At 37.5% G+C, this 19,544-nt stretch overlaps 1 protein-coding gene across 2 annotated transcripts in view; it reads right to left on the reverse strand.

Annotated features, from left to right (window-relative positions):
* Positions 1-19,544, reverse strand: part of PSD3 (pleckstrin and Sec7 domain containing 3) — a 483,052-nt gene that overhangs the window by 86,336 nt on the left and 377,172 nt on the right. For both annotated transcript variants that reach the window (XM_023216635.2, XM_023216636.2), the window contains one exon: positions 14,930-15,123. In XM_023216635.2, the coding sequence (XP_023072403.1) occupies positions 14,930-15,123 (194 nt within the window). The remainder of the gene's footprint in view (positions 1-14,929; positions 15,124-19,544) is intronic.

Consider the following 19,544-nt stretch of genomic DNA (forward strand, 5'->3'; position numbering starts at 1 on the left):
AACCCCATTCTTGGTGAAGGGGATTTCAAAGGAACTTGAAAAACCAGTGTAGGACATGACAGAAAGGAGGTGTTGGACATGCCTCATTATGCCCTCCTCCCTTTGGAGTTTAGGCACAACTCACCAGCACTAACATTAAAATTGGGATCCTGAGACTGACAAAACAGACTCTTAGTAGCAATAAGACACCAATTTCAACCTGACTCTAATATAGCATCACATGATAGATAGGAGGTCCTAAGGGAAATCAAAGTATTTCACCCCAAAATGCATTTTCTTTGACATATTTTGAAATGGTTCTGCAAAGTTGTGTCTAGCGGGGGAATCTGCATTTGATAGAGAATCTCCCTCCCTTGCTAAATCTTTTCTGGAGAGTCTGACATCTTTTAAGGTCCAATAAGAGACATTTGACATCTATTCTCTCTGAAGTCTATCATTTAGAGACTTCATCTACATAACAAGAACCTTAGCTTCCATCCCACCACCCCCTCAACTTAACTCAAATACTTATTTATGCTGACTATAACTCTTCAGGTAAAGCTTAACTCTTTCAACCAACCGACAATCAGGAAATCTTTGAATTCATCTATAACCTGGAAGTGTCCCCTTCCAGGTGTCCTGCCTTCCCATGCTAAACCAATGTATGCCTTATATGTGTTGATTTATGTCTTTGCCTGTAACTCTGCTCTCCCAAAAATGTGTACAGACAGGTTATAACCCACCCACCTTGGGCACATGTTCTCAGGCCATCCTGAGGCTACGTCATGGGCCATGGTCACTTGCATCTGGCTCAGAATAAGCCTCTTCAAATATTTTAGAGAGTTTTGTTTTTTTTTTTTTTTTTTTGGTCAACAAAAAAAATGACTGCGAATGATGACATTGTATTGCTGTATTTATCATATTTTACTTATTAAACACTTTATTGGCTATTAAACCGTTTCTAAAATGATGTTATTTTGTAACTAAAGTAACAACTGGGTTCCTTCTATGTACCAGGCAGTGTGCTACACACTACAACAGGTATTAGCCACATCTGATTGCTCTCACCTTAAGGTTTTTGCATTTTTTTTTTTCTCTAACGGAATGTTCTTTTCTTTTCTTTTCTTTTCTGGTAAGATGGAGTGCATGGTGCAATCATGGCTCACTGCAGACTTAACCTCCTGGGCTCAAGCAATCCTTCCACCGTAGCCCTCCAAGTAGCTGGGTCTAGAGGCATATGCTACCACGTTTGGCTAACTTTCTATTCTTTTACTTTGTAGAGACGGGGTCCTACTATGTCACTCAGGCTGTGGTGGAATACACTTATCCATGACCTCTGTGTCTAAAGATATTACGGACCTTCCCTTTGTAATTTGGTTCTCAGCTGAGTAACAGCTGTTCAGGTATATCCTCTATCTCCACTCCTCCTCAGCAGGAATATTACCGGCATACTGCTTGAGCTCAAAGTGTTTTTTAAAAAATAAATCAATGACCTGTCTTTTTTCAAAGCTCAAATTCTTAAGTCTATGTAGTGTAAAGAAACAAAAAATCCTAAGCCCTCCAACAAACTGAATGGACCCCCTCTTGGCCAAAAGAAACCTAAAAAACTGAATTCCTGCCATGATGGGATGGGAGGTCAGATGCACCTCCTCATATCCACTTTCTTTTCAAGTTCAGGCCGAACTGACCAGCATTAAGGTTAAAATGGAGATCATAAGACTGATCAAAACAGACTGTGTGGCAATAAGATACCAGATTAGAAAGAAGACCTCAGGCCATCGGGGTATGGTGGCTCACGCCTGTAATCCCAGCATTTTGGGAGGCCGAGGCGGGTGCATCACCTGAGGTAAGGAGTTTGAGATCAGCCTGACCAACGTGGTCTGACCCGCCTCTACTAAAAATACAAAATGAGCCGGGTGTGGTGGCGCATGCCTGTAATTCCAGCTACTTGGGAGGCTGAGGCAGGAGAATCGCTTCAACCCGGGAGGCGCAGGTTGCAGTGAGCCAAGAATGCGCCACTACACTCCAGCCTGGGCAACAAGAGTAAAACTTCATCTCAAAAAAAAAAAAAAAAAGACCTAAGGCCATGTGGCCATGTGAGGCAAGGGTGAAGTCACACCCTAACCATAAAATTTCATTAAATGGATATGTATTAACCTGGTATAATGTGGCTTACTTCCCAACCTGACTCCGGTATAGCATCACATGACAGATAGCAGACCCTGAAAGAAATCAAAATATTTTACCCCAAAATAAATTTCTTTGATCTATTTTGAAATGACCCTCCAAAGCCGTCCTTTGTGGGGGAAATTTACATCTTTGGAGAATCACCATTAACGCAGCCAGGCCTTCCCTTTCTAGGCCTTTCCCAGATGTAGGAGAGATTAGCTGAGAGCCTAACACCTCAAAAGTCTGAAAAGAGACATTTATAGTCTGTTTCTCTGAGGGCTGCCACCCATGAGGCTTCCTCTACATTACAAGGGCCGTGGCTCCCACAGCCTCAAGTCAAGCATTCCTGTCTGTTCTTCAAGTCTCCAGACAATAGCTTAACTCTCTCAACCAATTAACTCAACCATCCCTAAAACCCGTCTATGACTTGTAAGCCCCCATATCAAGATGCCCACCTTTTGGGGTTGCAAAAATGGATACCTTTCAGGTACTGATTCATGTCTTTACCTATAATTCGTCTGCCTAAAATATATAAAACTAAACTGCAACCTGACTGTCTCAGGACCACTTTCTCAACGGTTCTTGGGTTTGTGTTTTTTTTTCCCCAGGTTGTGGTCATTCACACTGGCTCAGAATAAACCTCTAAGATATTTTACGGAGTTTGGAGGGCCAGGCATGGTGGCTCACCGCTATAATCCCAGCATTTTGGGAGGCCAAGTTGGGTGGATCACTTGAGCCCAGTAGTTTGAGGTCAGCCTGGGCAACATGGTGCAATCCTGTCTCTATAAAAAATACAAAAATTAGTGGGGTGTGATGGCACATTCCTGTGGTCCCAGCTAGTCAGGAGGCTGAGGTGGGGGGGAATGCTTGAGCCTGCGAGGCAGAGGTTACAGTGAGCCCAGATCACACCACTGCACTACAGCCTGGGTGACAGAGCAAGGCCTTGTCTTAACAAAAGAAAAAAAGAGAAAACATTTTGCAGAGTTTGATATTTCCATTAACATTAGTGATAACATCTTTTGCATATACATTCTTATCCCCATGATTAATTCCTTTAGGAAACTAGTACGGTACTTTTAATTTCAAATTTTCATTAGATTATTGAAGAATTTGACACACTGCATTAAATTACCATAACAGGGATGCAAGAATTATTTTGTTCATTCTCCTAAATGTTAATTAAACCAAACTGGTAAACAGAACGAGTCAGCCGTGAAAATAGAAAAACGTCTAAAAATCACAGGCAGAGAGAAAACTGTACATTCCTCTTTCAGAAAAAATACTTCAGAGATTCTGAACACAGATTTTTTTGGTGCTGTAAGACTGGCAGTTTATATTCCATTGTTTCCAGACAACAGTACTGCTTCCAGTTGGGCGCGTTGGCTCACGCCTGTAATCCCAGCACTTTGGGAGGCTAAGATGGGCAGATCACCTGAGGTCAGAAGTTTGAGACTCGCCCGGCCAACATAGCAAAACCCCCTCTCTGCTAAAAGTACAAAAATTAGCCGGGCATGGTGGTACACACCTATAGTCCCTGCTACTCCGGTGGCCGCAGTAGGAGAACTGCTTGAACCCAGGAGACAGAAGTTGCAGTGAGCTGAGATTGCGCCACTCACTTCAGCCTGGGCAACAGAGTGCGACACCATCTCAGAAAAAAAGAGTATTGCTCCTGATGAGAAAGATGTGGGAGGACCTCTTTCAATCAACTTTACTGCCAGAAAGCATGGATTTTAAAGACATGAGCCATCATTACGGAATGTAAAAACCTTGAACTTAATCTGTTAGTCTAAATTTTGAATTGTGAACAGGGTATTTCCTATCTAAAACAGCTAATATTCCATTAAATCTAGAGTGTCACGTGACAAGGTGTTCCTGTGTGTCCGCATGGCTGCCCTCACAGTGCTGCTGTTCGGCCTTGGATTAACAACTTAAACTGCTGCGTTACACATCCTGCTGCCAGAGAACAGCCAAGTGCCAAGGGAAGGGAAAACCTTAGCCTAGTTTTAAAATAATTACTTGGCTTTGCCTGTACTTAAAGAGTCTTTCTCTAACAGAAGGAGACAACTGCCTTTTGGGAAAAAAAAAATTCACTTTCATTATCTCTTAATTATAGTGTCGCTGTTCCCAATGTTACACAATAGCAAAGAATTCTGCCTGCATTACCATTATAAACTATTTTCAGTATGGATGACTCAGAATAGCATCTACTTTCTCAAATTTGACACGTGGGACTAAATTTTCTAAACTTTTGATGACAGGCAGATGTGTAAATACCTCTAAAGTGAGTGAACCTCTCCAACCCTGTCAAGGTGCTCCACACCACTCTTTAAATCCACAGTATTAACAAGGAGATTGAAAAGATGAACCACACATAGTTCTCACCTCCTTAAAAAGCGATGAATTATTTTAATATTTCAAATTCAGAACTAATCCCAGGGCTGCACAATGACTAAAGAATCTGTAAAACTATGTGATTAAAATATTTTAAAATTATTAAAGTGATGTATACAATTAGCCTCTTTTGATTCATTTCTTCTCAGCTCCTCTGTTCCCATTTTCCAAAAATCCTTTTGAAACAAATTACTTCTCACAGTTGTTAAGTGTCATTATATCCCTAAACAATGTGCTTCTACCACTGTGTCACAATAGGTTGTAAACACACTCTCAGTTTTGTGCTGTACTAGATGAGAATTTAATAAACTTAACTATGCCATTCCATCTTCCCAATATACTTACATAGCTTTTATTTGTATCTGTATTGATTACCTGTGTAGCTTTACGGAGCATAACATTATTATTGTTTTAGTGAAAAATTTTTTCCCCAGCTTTAGTAAGGTGTTATTGACAAATAAAAATTGTACATAAGTGTACAATTTGATGTTTGTATAAATGAATTGTGACATAATTACCGCGATGAAACTAATTAACATACCTTTCTTTTTTTTTTTTTTTTGAGACTGAGTCTGTCTCTGTCGCCCGGGCTGGAGTGCTGTGGCCTGATCTCAGCTCACTGCAAGCTCCGCCTCCCGGGTTTACGCCATTCTCCTGCCTCAGCCTCCGGAGTAGCTGGGACTACAGGTGCCCGCCACCTCGCCCGGCTGGTTTTTTGTATTTTTAGTAGAGATGGGGTTTCACCGTATTAGCCAGGATGGTCTCGATCTCCTGACCTCGTGATCCACCCGTCTCGGCTTCCCAAAGTGCTGGGATTACAGGCTTGAGCCACCGCGCCCGGCCATCATACCTTTCATCTCACATAGTTGTCACTTTCTTAGGCGTTTATTTGACGAATAATAAGTGACATTATTCTGACATTATTTCTTCTTTCCCCAGTACAGGCAGCATCTTCTAACTTCCTCTCTGTACGAGGAGCTTAACGGATCTCTCTCCCTGCTCCCTCTTAGTTCTATCCAGTTTGATCTCCCACCTTCTATCATCTGTACTCTCAGGGGATCAAGTTGCACAGTATTTATATTTTAATGTGTGCCACAATTAAATCTTTCACATGTCTAAATGTGAGTAATAACCAAAACACTATTATTATGGTAAGATTTTAAATTATTAATTATGCTATAATGATGGCGATCACAAAGACATTTTTTCTTTTCAATTTTCATTCAAAACATTTTTTGTAGAGATGGCTATAACCATATGGTCCAGGCTGGTCTCAAACTCCTGGGCTCAAATGGTCCTCCTGCCTTGGCCTTCCAAAGTGCTGGGATTACAGGCATAAGTCACTGTGTCTGGTCAATGTTTTCTCTCACTACTAAGTTTTGTTTACTGAGTTTTCTAATTGTAATTTTTCCTGTGCAGATTTTAAGAAAAACATCCTTATATGTTTCCAAATTTTCCATGCAATCAGATGTTCTATTGAGTTTTAAAAATTTTATTTATAGGCCAGGAGCAGTGGCTTATGCCTGTAATCCCAACATTCTGGGAAGCCAACGCAGGAGGACTGTTTGAGGCCAAGAGTTCAAGACCAGTCTGGGCAATATAGTGAGACCCCCTCCACAAAAAAAAAATAAATAAAAAGAAAGAAAAAAAAAAGGAAAAAAAAATTAGCTGGGCATGGTGGTATATGCCTGTAGTCCCAGCTACTTGGGTAGCTGAGGTGGGAAGACGGCCTGAGCCCAGATGTCTGAGGCTGCAGTGAGCTATGACTGCATGTACCACTGTACTCCAGCCTGGGTTACTGAGTGAGACTCCATCTCAAAAAAAAAAAAAAAAAAAAGAAAAAGAAAAAGAGAAAGAAAAAAATGTAAAACACGTAAAACTTCAAAAGGTTATCAAGAGTAATGAAGTAGGTATACATGTACTACCACCAAATGTAAAAAATATATATTATCAATATAGTGAAACCACTGAGTACTCGTCACTGACTGCCTGTTATTCTCCTTTCCAGAAGTAACAACCATTCTATGTTTAATGATTTCAATATACGAATGCATTCTTACTAAAAATAGTAGTGGTTTGCATGCTTTCAAATGTTATCTTACATGCAGATTCTTCTGCAAGCTGCTTTTTTTCATTCAACATTACCACTGGTGAGATTCCTCCATGTTGATATGGGGAACTCTAGTTCCTTCTTTTTCAATTATATGGATATACAAAATCCATTCAATCACTTATTAATGGACATTGAAGTTTTTAAATTTTGAGCTATTATAATGTTGCTATAAACATGACTTCTGTAAAACTAAGAGTTTCTGTAGGTATATACACACTTATGACTAATTAACTGAGATATAAGAATAAACATTTCCAACTTTATTATTGCCAACTGCTTTCCTAAGTACAAATGATACCACTAATACTTTTGCAGTATAGAAGAGGCCCATTGCTCCAAATCCTTGCCAGCATTTGGTATTTATAATTTTGGTCAAGGTAATGTGAAATGACATTTGACTATATGTTTAATGAATATCCTTGATTATCAATAAGGTTGAAAATGTCTTCATATATGTATTGATCTTCTGAGTTTCATTTTTGGAGCATGGCCTATTCAATTTTGCCCATTTTTCTACTAAGTTGTCTTTTTTCTAATTAAAATTTCTTTATAAATATTATCAAGAATCCTAATCCTTTATTAGTAATACGCTACAAGTATCTTCTCTTAATCCATGAATTGTCTTTTGTTTTTAAATACAATTTTAATATAAAGTCATTACTTTTGGTGTAATTTTAAGTATCAATACTTTCTTCTACTGTTTTTGAGAATATGTATGTATACATGGATGCATATATTTATGTAGAGACGAGGTCTTGCTATGTTGCCCAGGCTGATCACTCAAGTGATCCTCCTGTCTTGGATTCCCAAAGTATTGGGATTACAGCTATGAGCCACTGTACCCAGCTGCTTTTGTACATCTTAAGAATCCACTTTCTACCTCAAGGGCATGAAGTTATTGTCCCACATGTTCTTCTAAAAATCTGAGAACCTTGTTTCTCAAATGTTTATGTTTAATCTACGTGAAACTGGTTTTTGTGTTAGAAGTGAGGTGGGGAATACGTACACACACACACACTTCGCAACGTAAATTATGGAAGCATTTTTGCTTCCAATTATCTGACGTACTTTATATATCATCCATCAAATTTTTATAAGCACTGGAGACAGCTGCTTCTGGGTTCTCTTTTCCAACCCATCATCCTATCTACGTATTGTTATCTGGGAAAATGTCATCATGGCCCTTCTGTTCTTCTCCCCCTTAATTAATGTAGGAGGAGGTTTGGTATAAGGCTACAGGGAGCTGTGAAAACTACGGTCAACCACAAAATGCCTATATCCATGCAATTTAATGTTTAAAGAGCACTGTGTTGGCCAACTAAAACAAACGTTCAGGCTTCACTGTCCCTAGCTTGACACCTCTAGTTATCTAAGTACATGCTACACAGTGACAGACTGTCCCAAACACACAAAAAATGCAGAAATTAAACATTTTATAAACATATGTTCTCATCGGAATTGCTTTTACCAATATGCTACTATTAGTTTGGTATAATCAGATTTTTGTTTCACCAGATACACTGTTACTCTTTACTATATCCTTGGTTAAGATGCTTAAGACCAGTGTCTTTATAAAATGGGGATAATAATAGTATCTGCTTTGTAGGACCAAGATTAAATGCATTAATGCATTAAATGCTTAGGATAAAGCTCTAATATTTAGCAATCATTGAATTATCATTATTATTTTCCTGTAGATCATTTACATTTTGATTACATTGTCTCCAGTTTCTTTCTTGATTTCCACCAATATGTTACATCAGATTGAGAAAACTAGGAGCTTATATTGAATATTGTTTTTTATTCTATCTGATAAAACTCAGAAGATGCATTTTGTTTTTCAAATTTGACTTTTCAAAGCTTTCCCTTAATGTCAGATTTAATAGGTCTTGGTAAAAATATATACTTCCCAGAGAAGTACAACAACTTGTCTCCTGGAGGGAGAATTTCTGAACTGAGCATAACTTTAAAAGGCAAAAAAATGAAGAAAACTTCCAAGATTTAAAAATAATGATGCAGTCTGACAAACTGAATCTTTAAAGTTAATTAAAAAAAAGACACCAAATCTCGAGTGAAATAAATGGTCCATTTGAGACAAGTTTATCAGCATTTAAAAGAGAATAACCTTTCCATACAGCTTTGATTCAAATCTTCACTTACAAAACACTTTTTGTAATATTTGTCATCAGAGCACCTGGCCATGTTTGCATATATGTAAAAACGTAATATAGCTCTAGCTCTAGTGAACATGCTTAACCAAAATAAGTATTTAGAAAATAAGCACTACTTTTTGTGTCCATAAAGCAGCATGTAGGATTCTCAGAATTATCTGAAGCTACTATTCCAGGAAAGTTCCACTGTTGTTTTCATTTTTTTCTATGTAATGTAAATAAAAAGTGATGTGTTTCATAGCATGTTATGTAAGTCCTTACTATAAAACATTTTTCTAATTTGTTTATAGTGACCATCTCTCAAAAGAAGAAGGCGGAAACATTCGGAAACAATTGAGGCATTCTAGTAGGTTTCCAAGAAGGAGCAGCAGCCAAACATTTAGATAAACCCGTTCAACCATACACGACTGAAAATTCAACAAATGAGGTTGTGGGGGGAGAGGATTAGATGGGAAGGAAACAAAAGCTTTTCTACATCTCCAAATATATAACTAAACAGTTTGCTTTTACTTGAATGCTTAGAATTCCTTATTAATTTCGTAGTTCAGTAAATACTAGGTCTTAAAGCAGCAACTGGAAAGACATTTTTTAACAAAAGGGATCATAAATCAGCTTCGTTCTGCTTATGCCCATGAAACAGTAACTGCTATAGAAACTGCCCTACTATAATAACTTTAAAAAGTCTATGTATGTATATAAAACAAAAGTTTTTAGAAATTTCAAAATAGAAAACACTGGATTATAATTCTGAAGAGAAAGAAACAAATGAATTAAGACTGGCTTACTGCTTAGAGAAAGCGTCTCACTTCCAATAGCGGAAGAGGGTACCTAAACAGAGCCTGCGAGTCATGCTGAGTTGAGGAGATAAGAAAGGAGTTCAGTGATGTTGAGAGGGCTAGAATTTGTAGAGCGGCATAAAAGAGGTGAGAATTACAAAAACAGATAGCTCTGAAGACCTGCAGAGGATACTCTGATCTTGGCTGTAGCATCAATCTTAGCACAAGGGAAAGGAAATAACTCAAGGCATGGGGAAAATAAAGTTGTGGGATGAACAATTTCAAGAGTTCACACAGGGATAAGAAGAGCTTCTGTTTTCTTAAGCCAGACTGGACATACTTTGTAATACATGGCGCACTGGAAAGAGGCTGAAGAATAAGAATGCCTCATTAATGGAAATAAACAAGTCCTAGAATAAGGACTGCTCCGGATCCACCAGAACAAAGGGTAAAGGCACGTCTCTAAAGAATTCAGTTAATCTACAAGTTACTTACCAGCACACCAGGAGAAAATTCAATGTGTTTTTTTTTTTTTAAATGAATACAACTAAAAGTAGCACCTGAAAGATGGAAAATTCACAATGTCTGGCACTCAAATAAAAAATCACAAGGAAAGCAAAGAAAAAGGAAAAAAAAAAAAATGCAACAGTTCCAGAAATGACAGAAAGGAAGGGAATCAAAGAGAAGAACCTTAAAAAAGCAATTATAAACAGAATAAATATATTCAAGGACATGAAGAAAAACAACAACCTGATAAGGAGAGAAATGTAAGATATAAAATAGACCCATGTTGAACTTCAAAGATAAACATGCTGTTTATGAAATTAAAAATGAAGTAAATGAAGAATAGAAATTATCAAAATAGAGTACTGAAAGGACAAAGAGTTAAAAATACTGGAAAAAGCTTCAGTAAACCCTTGGGATAGCACTGAGTATCATAGAGCAACCAAATCCCACAACAGGAGTGGGTACTTTAAGAAATAATGGCTGAAAAAAATACAAACCTACGAAAGCGAGAACCCCAACAAACAACAAATAAGGAAAACATAAAGAAAATCACACTAAGACATCACATAATAAAATCGATGAAAACCAGAGATAGAAAAACCCTGACAGCATTCGTAGTAGTGGAAAAAGCCATCTTGGATACAGAGGAACAAAGATAAGGATGATAGCAGACTTTTTTGTCTGAATTCCTGCAGGGTACGGAAAAATGAAACATAATCTTTAAGTATTGAAAGGAAAAACAACTTGCCAAAGAATTCTATACCCAGTAAATATAAATTCCTAAAATTAAGGTAAAAATAAAGATATTTTCATACTGATAAAACACGAGAAAAATTCCTGACAGCAGGTATGTGGGGGTAAAAGTAAAACAAGGTTTCTCTTCTGAGCAAAAATATTAATAATGAACTACTTTAAGTTTCAGAACATAGAATTAAAATACAGGACAACATCACAAAGGCTAGGAAGAGATAAGGGGAATTAACCTGCTATAAGGGTCTCAAACTATAAACGAAGCAGTACAATTCGAAGGTGAGCTGTGACAGGTTAAAGATGTATACTGTAAACCTTGCAACAAATGCTAAAATAATTAAAGAAGTATAGCAAATAGGCCAATAGTGACAAAAAACAGAACTACACACAAAAAAAATCCTACGCAAGAAAGGAAAATAACAGATGGAATAAACAAGAGACCAACAGTAAGATGGCAGATTTAAAGTCAAGTATACCAATAACTACTATAAATGTAAATGGTATAAGTACTCTAATTAAAAGACAGATATTGTGATTTAGAATAAAAAGCAAGACCCACCAATGTTCCATATAACAGAAAGCAATTTTAGAGACACAATTATAAATTAAAAATAAAAAGCTAGAAACAAAATGTGTATAGCATGCAAAAACTAAAAGGAAACTAAAGTGGCTATATTAATGTTAGACAAAGTAGACTCCAAAATAAGAAATATAACCAGGGATGTGGAATGTCACTTCATGACAAAGGTGTCAAATCATCAGGAAGACATAATATATATATAGTTTTAAGGGATGCAAAACGATATAGAAACTTTAGAAATTTCTTATAAAGATACATTTAGCATGTGGTGCAGCAATCTTATTCTTTTACTCCTAGGTAACTTCTAAAAAGATGAAATCATATGTACATGCAAAAACGTGTATGTGAATGTCCACAGGGGTTTTATTTATTTATAATAGCTAAAAATTGGAAACAACCCAAATGCTCAGCTGGTAAATCAATACACTGTGGAATATCCAAATAATGGAATACTTACTAAGCAATAAGAAAAGAGAAACTATTAATTCACACAACACCTAACACTACACACGAATCTGCAAAGAATAACACTAAGTGAATGAAGTCAGACACAAACCAGTCCTATGATTCCATTTACTGCAATTTTAGAAAAGGCAAAAGTATAGGACCCAAAGACAGATAATTGTCTGTCATAATTGTCATAGGATGGGAGTAAAAGGAGAAGCAATTACTGCAAAAAGTATAATTAAACTATTTTGGGTAAAGGAAATGTTATTTATCTTAATTGCGTTGATGGTTTTATAACCGTATACATTTTTCAAAACTCAAACTATATACTCTAAATTGGTGAATTTTAGTTTCTGTAAACTATTAGAAGTCATGCACATTCCGTATTGTAAGGCTCAATTATCTGCTAACATTAATGTGATCTGGAAACCATGGGAAATTGAAATGGGGATATCCAGGAAGAGCCTGAGGAATTAAAGTCAGCTGAAACTTCCAGGCTCCTCCTGATAGCCCCATGAAAAACAGAGGTTAAAAGTCCTCCAGTGATAAAGCAATTGACAGGAAAGCAGCCTGGAGATGGGCACGTCTTAACCCATCCATACATTCTCCCTTTTGTTCTGAGGCAGGAACAGAGATAGAACCAAGCAGAGGCAGGTTCCTTTGGAAAACAGGAAGAACTTCCTAACTCGCTAAAAGCCCCATGACACTTACAACTGACTTGACCAACCAGAAATTCTCAAGACAGTTAACTAAGGCTTCGAAGGAGATACACTGGCAGGAAAACTTCTGGTCTGGTACAAGGTATCTGTGATGTGTCAACTGCTAAGCAATCGTCAGGTTCTGTATCTACATTCATATGTACTAGGCTGCTGAGGGAAAAGAGCTTCCACCAGGAGAATCCTCCAATAGAGGAGGTTTCCTGGGCCACTCAGTCCAGGAAAACAGTGGACAAGGAAAATTTCATCAGCAGAATCTGGGGACTTTGGAATAAACTAACCAATTACGTCAATCCATTGCTAGGAAATGAGTCAATGAAAAGATGCTCACATGGGTTAACTTCGCTATCTCTGTCTAGCAGCATGTAATAAACACTCTAAATAAGTGACAGTTGTTATACTTCCCCTTTTTGTCTTTTCTCGAATTGAAATTATTCTTTCTTTTTCTCTAGTACTTTATGTGAGGTAGGTCAGATACAGTCAACCCTCCATATCTGTGGGTTCCGCATCTGTGGATTCAACCAACAGTGGATGGAAAATATTCCCTCCAAAACTGTGTCTGTATGGAATATGTACAGACTTTCTTCCTTGTCATTATTCCCCAAAGAATACAACATAACAACTATTTACACAGTATTAGATATTATAAGTAATCCAGAGATACTTTAAAGTATATGGGAGGATATGCATCAGTTACATCAGGGACTTGAGTGTCCTTGGATTTTGGTACCTGTGAGAGGCCCTGAAATCAATCCTCTACAGATATTAAGGGACAATTGTATTTTCATATTTTTCGCTTAGCCTATAGATTTAAGTGCCATCCATACCCGACTGAGGGGAATGAACACAATCAACAAATCTTAGCCTTGGAGACAGAAGCTGCAGCTGGACAGGCATGTTACAGAGAGATGGTATACTTGTGGTTGTAAAAGGAAAGCTGCAGTGTTTGGCAAATGCATTATTCAAGGTATGAAGAAGGATGTGTGTGCACACTGGCAAGAAAGAACTCCTATTCTGTGAGACCAGTATCTCATTCCTCTTGCCATTGCATGCAAGTAGGGGCTGACAATCATAATATTCCATCCTCTCAGTGATACAAGTCAGAATCCTGTCCTAGACCAGACTACATTACAAGTTAGGGAAGAAGAAGAATCCTCTTTGGTGTCAAAATTAAACAGACGATCTATAGCGCTGCTAATAACCGTGTATAAAGGACCTCATTCCAAAGAATAATGCTGACACAAAAAAATCACGCAGAGATAGAAATGCAGAGTATGTCCGGGTGACAACCCATCTTCAGGTGTGCCCTTTTTCTAAGATGGATTGACTTGCTGTCACTTACACCTGTATGAACTCTGACATGATGTTGTGAGATAAAATTAAGTAGTCTAGAAACCCAGTACATAACGTGCACAGAAAATATGGTGGATGTAGTCTTAAAGAACTTGGGAACATTAAGAAATTTGTTCAGCATTGCTAAGTCCATGTCAAAGCCACTCCACTGTAATGTTTCTCTCGACTGTAAGCTAATAGAATATGCTAACACATTAAGAAAAAGGATCCAGGCACAGATAGAAACAGTGGTACTATCCATCTTTTCACCCCAAAGATAATTCTGAGCAAACATGTCACCTTATCTTACTCTGTTCAAGTATATAAAATTGCTGTCACTCTGCAAAGATTATTCTAACTATGTAAGCATGCTCCATTCCTCTCAAAATTCCAAACACCATCATTTATCAAGATAATCATGTCTCATACTTCATAGAGATATCAGAAGCCATCCAATTGGGCTCCTTCAATTTCCCAAAGCTAATTATACTATGCTCTCCTACATCTCACCTGTCCACCTTCTCAAAGGCCAGTCATTCCACATATGCACTGGATACGAATTCCCTCCCTCCATTCCTTGTCTCTGGGACCTTACACCATTAATTTTTCTATGCATTGCAAATTCAACCTTTCCCTCAACCACCAGAAATGTAAACTTCATGAAGACAGAAACCTTGTCCCTCTTGCTCACCACTGTATTCCTGGTGCCTGGCACAGCAGGTAGTCAGTATTACCTGTTGAAACCATGACTAAATAAATGAAAGGATACAGAATGAATAAATTGTAAGAAGTTTGCCATTTCTAAAGTTCTGTAATTCTGTTTAGAGAAGGGCAGGTGCCACACTGAATTTTTAATTTAGGGTTAGAGGCTATATCAAATTTCAAGAATATGTCTAATAGATAAACATGATTTTTTTCATCCTTGACTTTCAGATAAATTCACTTTGAGCATAAAGATGAAATAAATGAAACAGAAAATGACAACACATGATACTTACTCTTCTTTCCATCCATATCTGCATGAATTTTCCGAGCCAAGAATCCACTTTTGTACACAGCAGCATTTGGATCATGAGGAATGTCCAAAAATGGGTTAGTAGTACTTCCAATACGACTGATGGTCTTTGGATGTGTTCCATTAGCTTTCTCCTCAGTACTTTCTGAAGGGGACTTTTTTTTCTCTTCATCATCTCTAAAAGGGAGAAAGCACAAAGACTGAGTCAAACACGTACCATAACATTCAAAGAAAAAAACTACTTACTGTAAAAAACTACATTGTATGCCAATGGTCTATCACTTTTTTTTTTTTTTTTTTTGAGACGGAGTCTCGCTCTGTCGCCCAGGCTGGAGCGCAGTGGCCGGATCTCAGCTCACTGCAAGCTCCGCCTCCCAGGTTTACGCCATTCTCCTGCCTCAGCCTCCCGAGTAGCTGGTACTACAGGCGCCCGCCACCTCGCCCGGCTAGTTTTTTTTGTATTTTTTAGTAGAGACGGGGTTTCACAGTGTTAGCCAGGATGGTCTCAATCTTCTGACCTCGTGATCCGCCCGCCTCGGCCTCCCGAAGTGCTGGGATTACAGGCTTGAGCCACCGCGCCCAGCCAGGTCTATCATTTTTTACAACCACCACCATGGTAATGACAGGCACGATTTGTTAAATGTATTCTATGTGCCAGGTGTTATGCTCATGGCAATATCTTGTAAGACTGATATGAATATCCTCTGTTACAGATAAGGAAATAGATTCAGTGAGTTTAAATAAATATACAAGGCCACAGATTTAGTGATGAAGAGACAATGAAGATATGATCACAAAATCTCTGAAGTCACCAGTCTCTTCACCCTTTACAACGCTTTCATGTTTCTCTTCTTTCAAACAAATGGGAGTTTATTGGCAGGAATCATGATGTTGACTTACGTACTTCTCTACAGGGTCTAGCATAAAACTAGGTGTACGGAAAACAGCAAAAGTGTTAGAGTGAGCCCAATGGACAACAGTAAACAACATCTCCCAAACAACCATGCTAGTCCCTAATATTAAAACCCCAGGCAAAGCTACTATGGATTAGAATGGTGGTGCCATGCACAGTGCTTTGGCATGTGATAGCTGCTACTTTCTCAACCGCCATAAAAACAGTCCTCGGCATCTATTGTTCCCATCTTTACGTCCATGTGTACTCAGTGTTTAGATTCCACTTATAAGTGAGAAGGGGTAGTATTTGGTTTTCTGTTCCTGTATTAATTCACTTAGAATAATAATCTTCAACTGCATCCATGTTGCTGCAAAGGACAAGATATCATTCTTTTTCTATGCATGCAGAGTATTCCATGGTGTGTTATGTACCACATTTTCTCTATCCAATTCACCATCGAAGGGCACCTAGGTTAATGCCATGATTTTGCTATTGTAAATAGGGCTGCAATAAACCTATGAGTGCATATGTCTTTCTGGTGGAATGATTTTTCTTTAGGTATATAACCAGTAATGGGATTGCTGGGTTGAATGGCAGTTCTTTTTTATGTACTCTAAGAAAGTACTTAAAAACTGCTTTCCATAGTAGCTGAACTAATTCACATTCCCACCAATGATGTTTAAATGTTCCCTTTTCTCTGCAGCCTCACTGGCATCTTTTTTATTTTTTTCCTTTTTAATAACAGCCATTATGACTGGTATGTGATAGTATCTCACCGTGGTTTTGATTTGCATTTCTCTGATGATTAGTGATGAGCATTTTTTCATATGTTTGTTGGCCATTTGTGTATCTTCTTCTGAGAAGAATCTGTTCGCCTCTTTTGCCCACTTTTTTAGTGAGGTTATTTGGTTCTTTGCTTGTTGAACTGTTTAAGTTCCTTATAGAAGCTGAATATTAGACCTTTGTCAGATTCATAGTTTGCAAATAACCAAAATGTATTTTAAATATGTCACAAAACCAGAAGTGTTTGATAATGATGGTGATCAGAGAAAAACAATTTTTTTCCCTATTGGTATTTTATCAGTAATTTTGAGATATGTGAAAATAAAACTGGACTCTGAGAAAAAACTGATGTTTTACATTTTGAAAGAATTTCAGATTTGTGAAGGACAGAATTCCCCTATGCCAAGCTTCTCCTAATGTTAACATCTTATATATTAGTAACTATAGAAAAAATTTCAAAACTAAAAAATTCACATGAGTTTAACACAATGATTTAAACTCGGCTTTATTTGGATTCCGCTAGTTTACGTTTTCTATTCTAGGATCCTATCCATGACCACACAGCACATTCTGAGGTCTCTTCAGCATCATCCAGTCTGTAACAGCTCCTCAGTCTCTCCCTGTCCTTTATGACCATGACACTTTGAAGAGTATTGGTCAGTTATCTTGTAGAACATCCTCAGTTTAGGTTTTTCTTATGTTTTCTCATGACTGGATAGAGGTTATGCATTTTGTGGGAAAGATTCCATACAGGTGATGCACCTTTCCCAGTGCATGAGGTCCAGGGGATACAAGTTTTATTACTGGTTATAATTAACCATGATCACTTGGGTAAGGTAGTGTCCCACAGGTTTCTCCACAGTAAAGTTACTATTTAACTTTGTAAGTGTTTTTGGGGAGATATCTTGTAACTATGCAAATATTCTGATTCTCCTTTACCCACTAACTTTAACATTCATTAGGGGATCTTGTAACAATTATTATTTATGGTGTTTTAATGGTTCCCTCATATATTCTACATTCATTAATCGAAATTCTTTTGTAAGTATGGACACACGGATATCTGTTTTATTCTTTAGGTTATAATCAAATACAAATACTATTGTTATTTAATTTGTTGCTTAAATTTTTCCAGCTTTGGCCATTGGGAGTTATAATAAAGTGTGCTCCCACATCCTGTGAACATGCCTCATCTTCTAATGTACTTCTTTACTTTCAGGTACCACAAAACGCCTCCAAGCTCATCTTAAATTTCCCTTCTCCTGGCCCAGAAATCAATCACTTCTCCAAGGAGCCTTGGTTCTTTTTACTGGAGAATAGTATTTAGAAACCAAACCTAGGGGCTAGGTGTGCTCATTGCTTTGGGGTCCTCTCAATAGAGAAAGCTAGGCAGATATAGTTAAGTATCATATAACAACGTGTGGTCAACGATGGACAGCATACAATATACAATATGCTCCTGTAAAATTATAATGTAGCCAAAAAAATCCCATTGTCTAGTATTTACTATACTATGCTTTTCAGTGTTAGAGTATCCCACTTATTTATTAAAAAAAAGTTAACTGTAAAACAGCCTCAGGCACGTCTTTCAGGAGGTGTTCCAAAAGAAGGCTTTGCACTATTTACAACACCAAAGACTTGGAACCTACCCAAATGCCCAGCAATGACAGACTGGGTAAAGAAAATGTGGCACATATACACTATGAAATACTATGCAGTCATAAAAAAGAACGAGTTCCTTTCCTTTGCAGGCACATTGATGAAGCTGGAAATCATCATTCTCAGTAAACTAACACAAGAACAGTAAACCAAACACCACATGTTCTCACTCATAACTGAAAGTTGAACAATGAGAACATTTGGACACGGGGAGGGGAACTGGGGTGGTGGAGGGCAAGGGGAGGGAGAGCATTAGGAAAAATACCTAATGCATGCGGGCTTAAAACCTAGATGATGGGTTGATAGGTGCAGCAAACCACCGTGGCACATAAATACCTATGTAACAAACCTGCAGGTTCTGCACGTGTATCCCAGAACTTAAAGTAAAATTAAAAAAAAAAGCGCCTTTGTTATCATAGGAGATGACAGCTTCATGCATGTTACTGCCCCTGAAGACCTTCCAGTGGAACAATATATGAGGTGAAAGACAGTGATATTGATGATCCTGACCTTGTGTGACCCTAAGCTAGTGTGTGTATTTGTGTTCTAATTATTTTTATTATTTGAATTCTTAGCCTATAAATCCAATGTGTTCTAATTTTTAACAAAAAAAAATTTTTTAAAGTAAAAAAGGCAAAAATTTCAAAAATAGGAAAACACATAAAATAAAGACATAAAGAAAATGTTTTTTTTGTACAACTGTATAATGTGTTTTACGCTATTACAAAAAAGTCAAAAAATTAAAATGACAAGTTTATGAAGGAAAAAAGTTACAGTATGCTACAGTTAATTTATAATTGAAGAAAAGGTTTTTAAAAATAAATTTACTGCAGCCTAAGCTTACAGTGTTTATAAAGTCTATACTACTGTGTAGTAATGTCCTAGGCTTTCAAATCCATTCACCAGTCAGAGCAACTTCCTGTTTTGCAAGCTCCATTCATGGTAAAGTGCCCTAAACAGGATTACCATTTACAAAAAAATCTTTAATGTCATGTTTGTTACTGTTCATTTTTTTGGGTACTGTTTATTTTCTGTTTAGATATACAAGTACTATTGTGTTGTAACTGCCTACAGTATTTGCACAGTAAGAAGCTATACAGGATTACAGCCTAAGAGCAATAAGCTATGCCATATAGTACACATGATGTTCACACAATGATGAATTCACCTGATGACACAGTTCTCAGAACATGACTGTTATGAAGTGATGTATGACTGTATATATAAGTATACTCATATGTATACACACATCTATATTTGT

This window comes from Piliocolobus tephrosceles, chromosome 7, assembly GCF_002776525.5.
Source record: "Piliocolobus tephrosceles isolate RC106 chromosome 7, ASM277652v3, whole genome shotgun sequence".
Classification (NCBI taxonomy): domain Eukaryota; kingdom Metazoa; phylum Chordata; class Mammalia; order Primates; family Cercopithecidae; genus Piliocolobus; species Piliocolobus tephrosceles.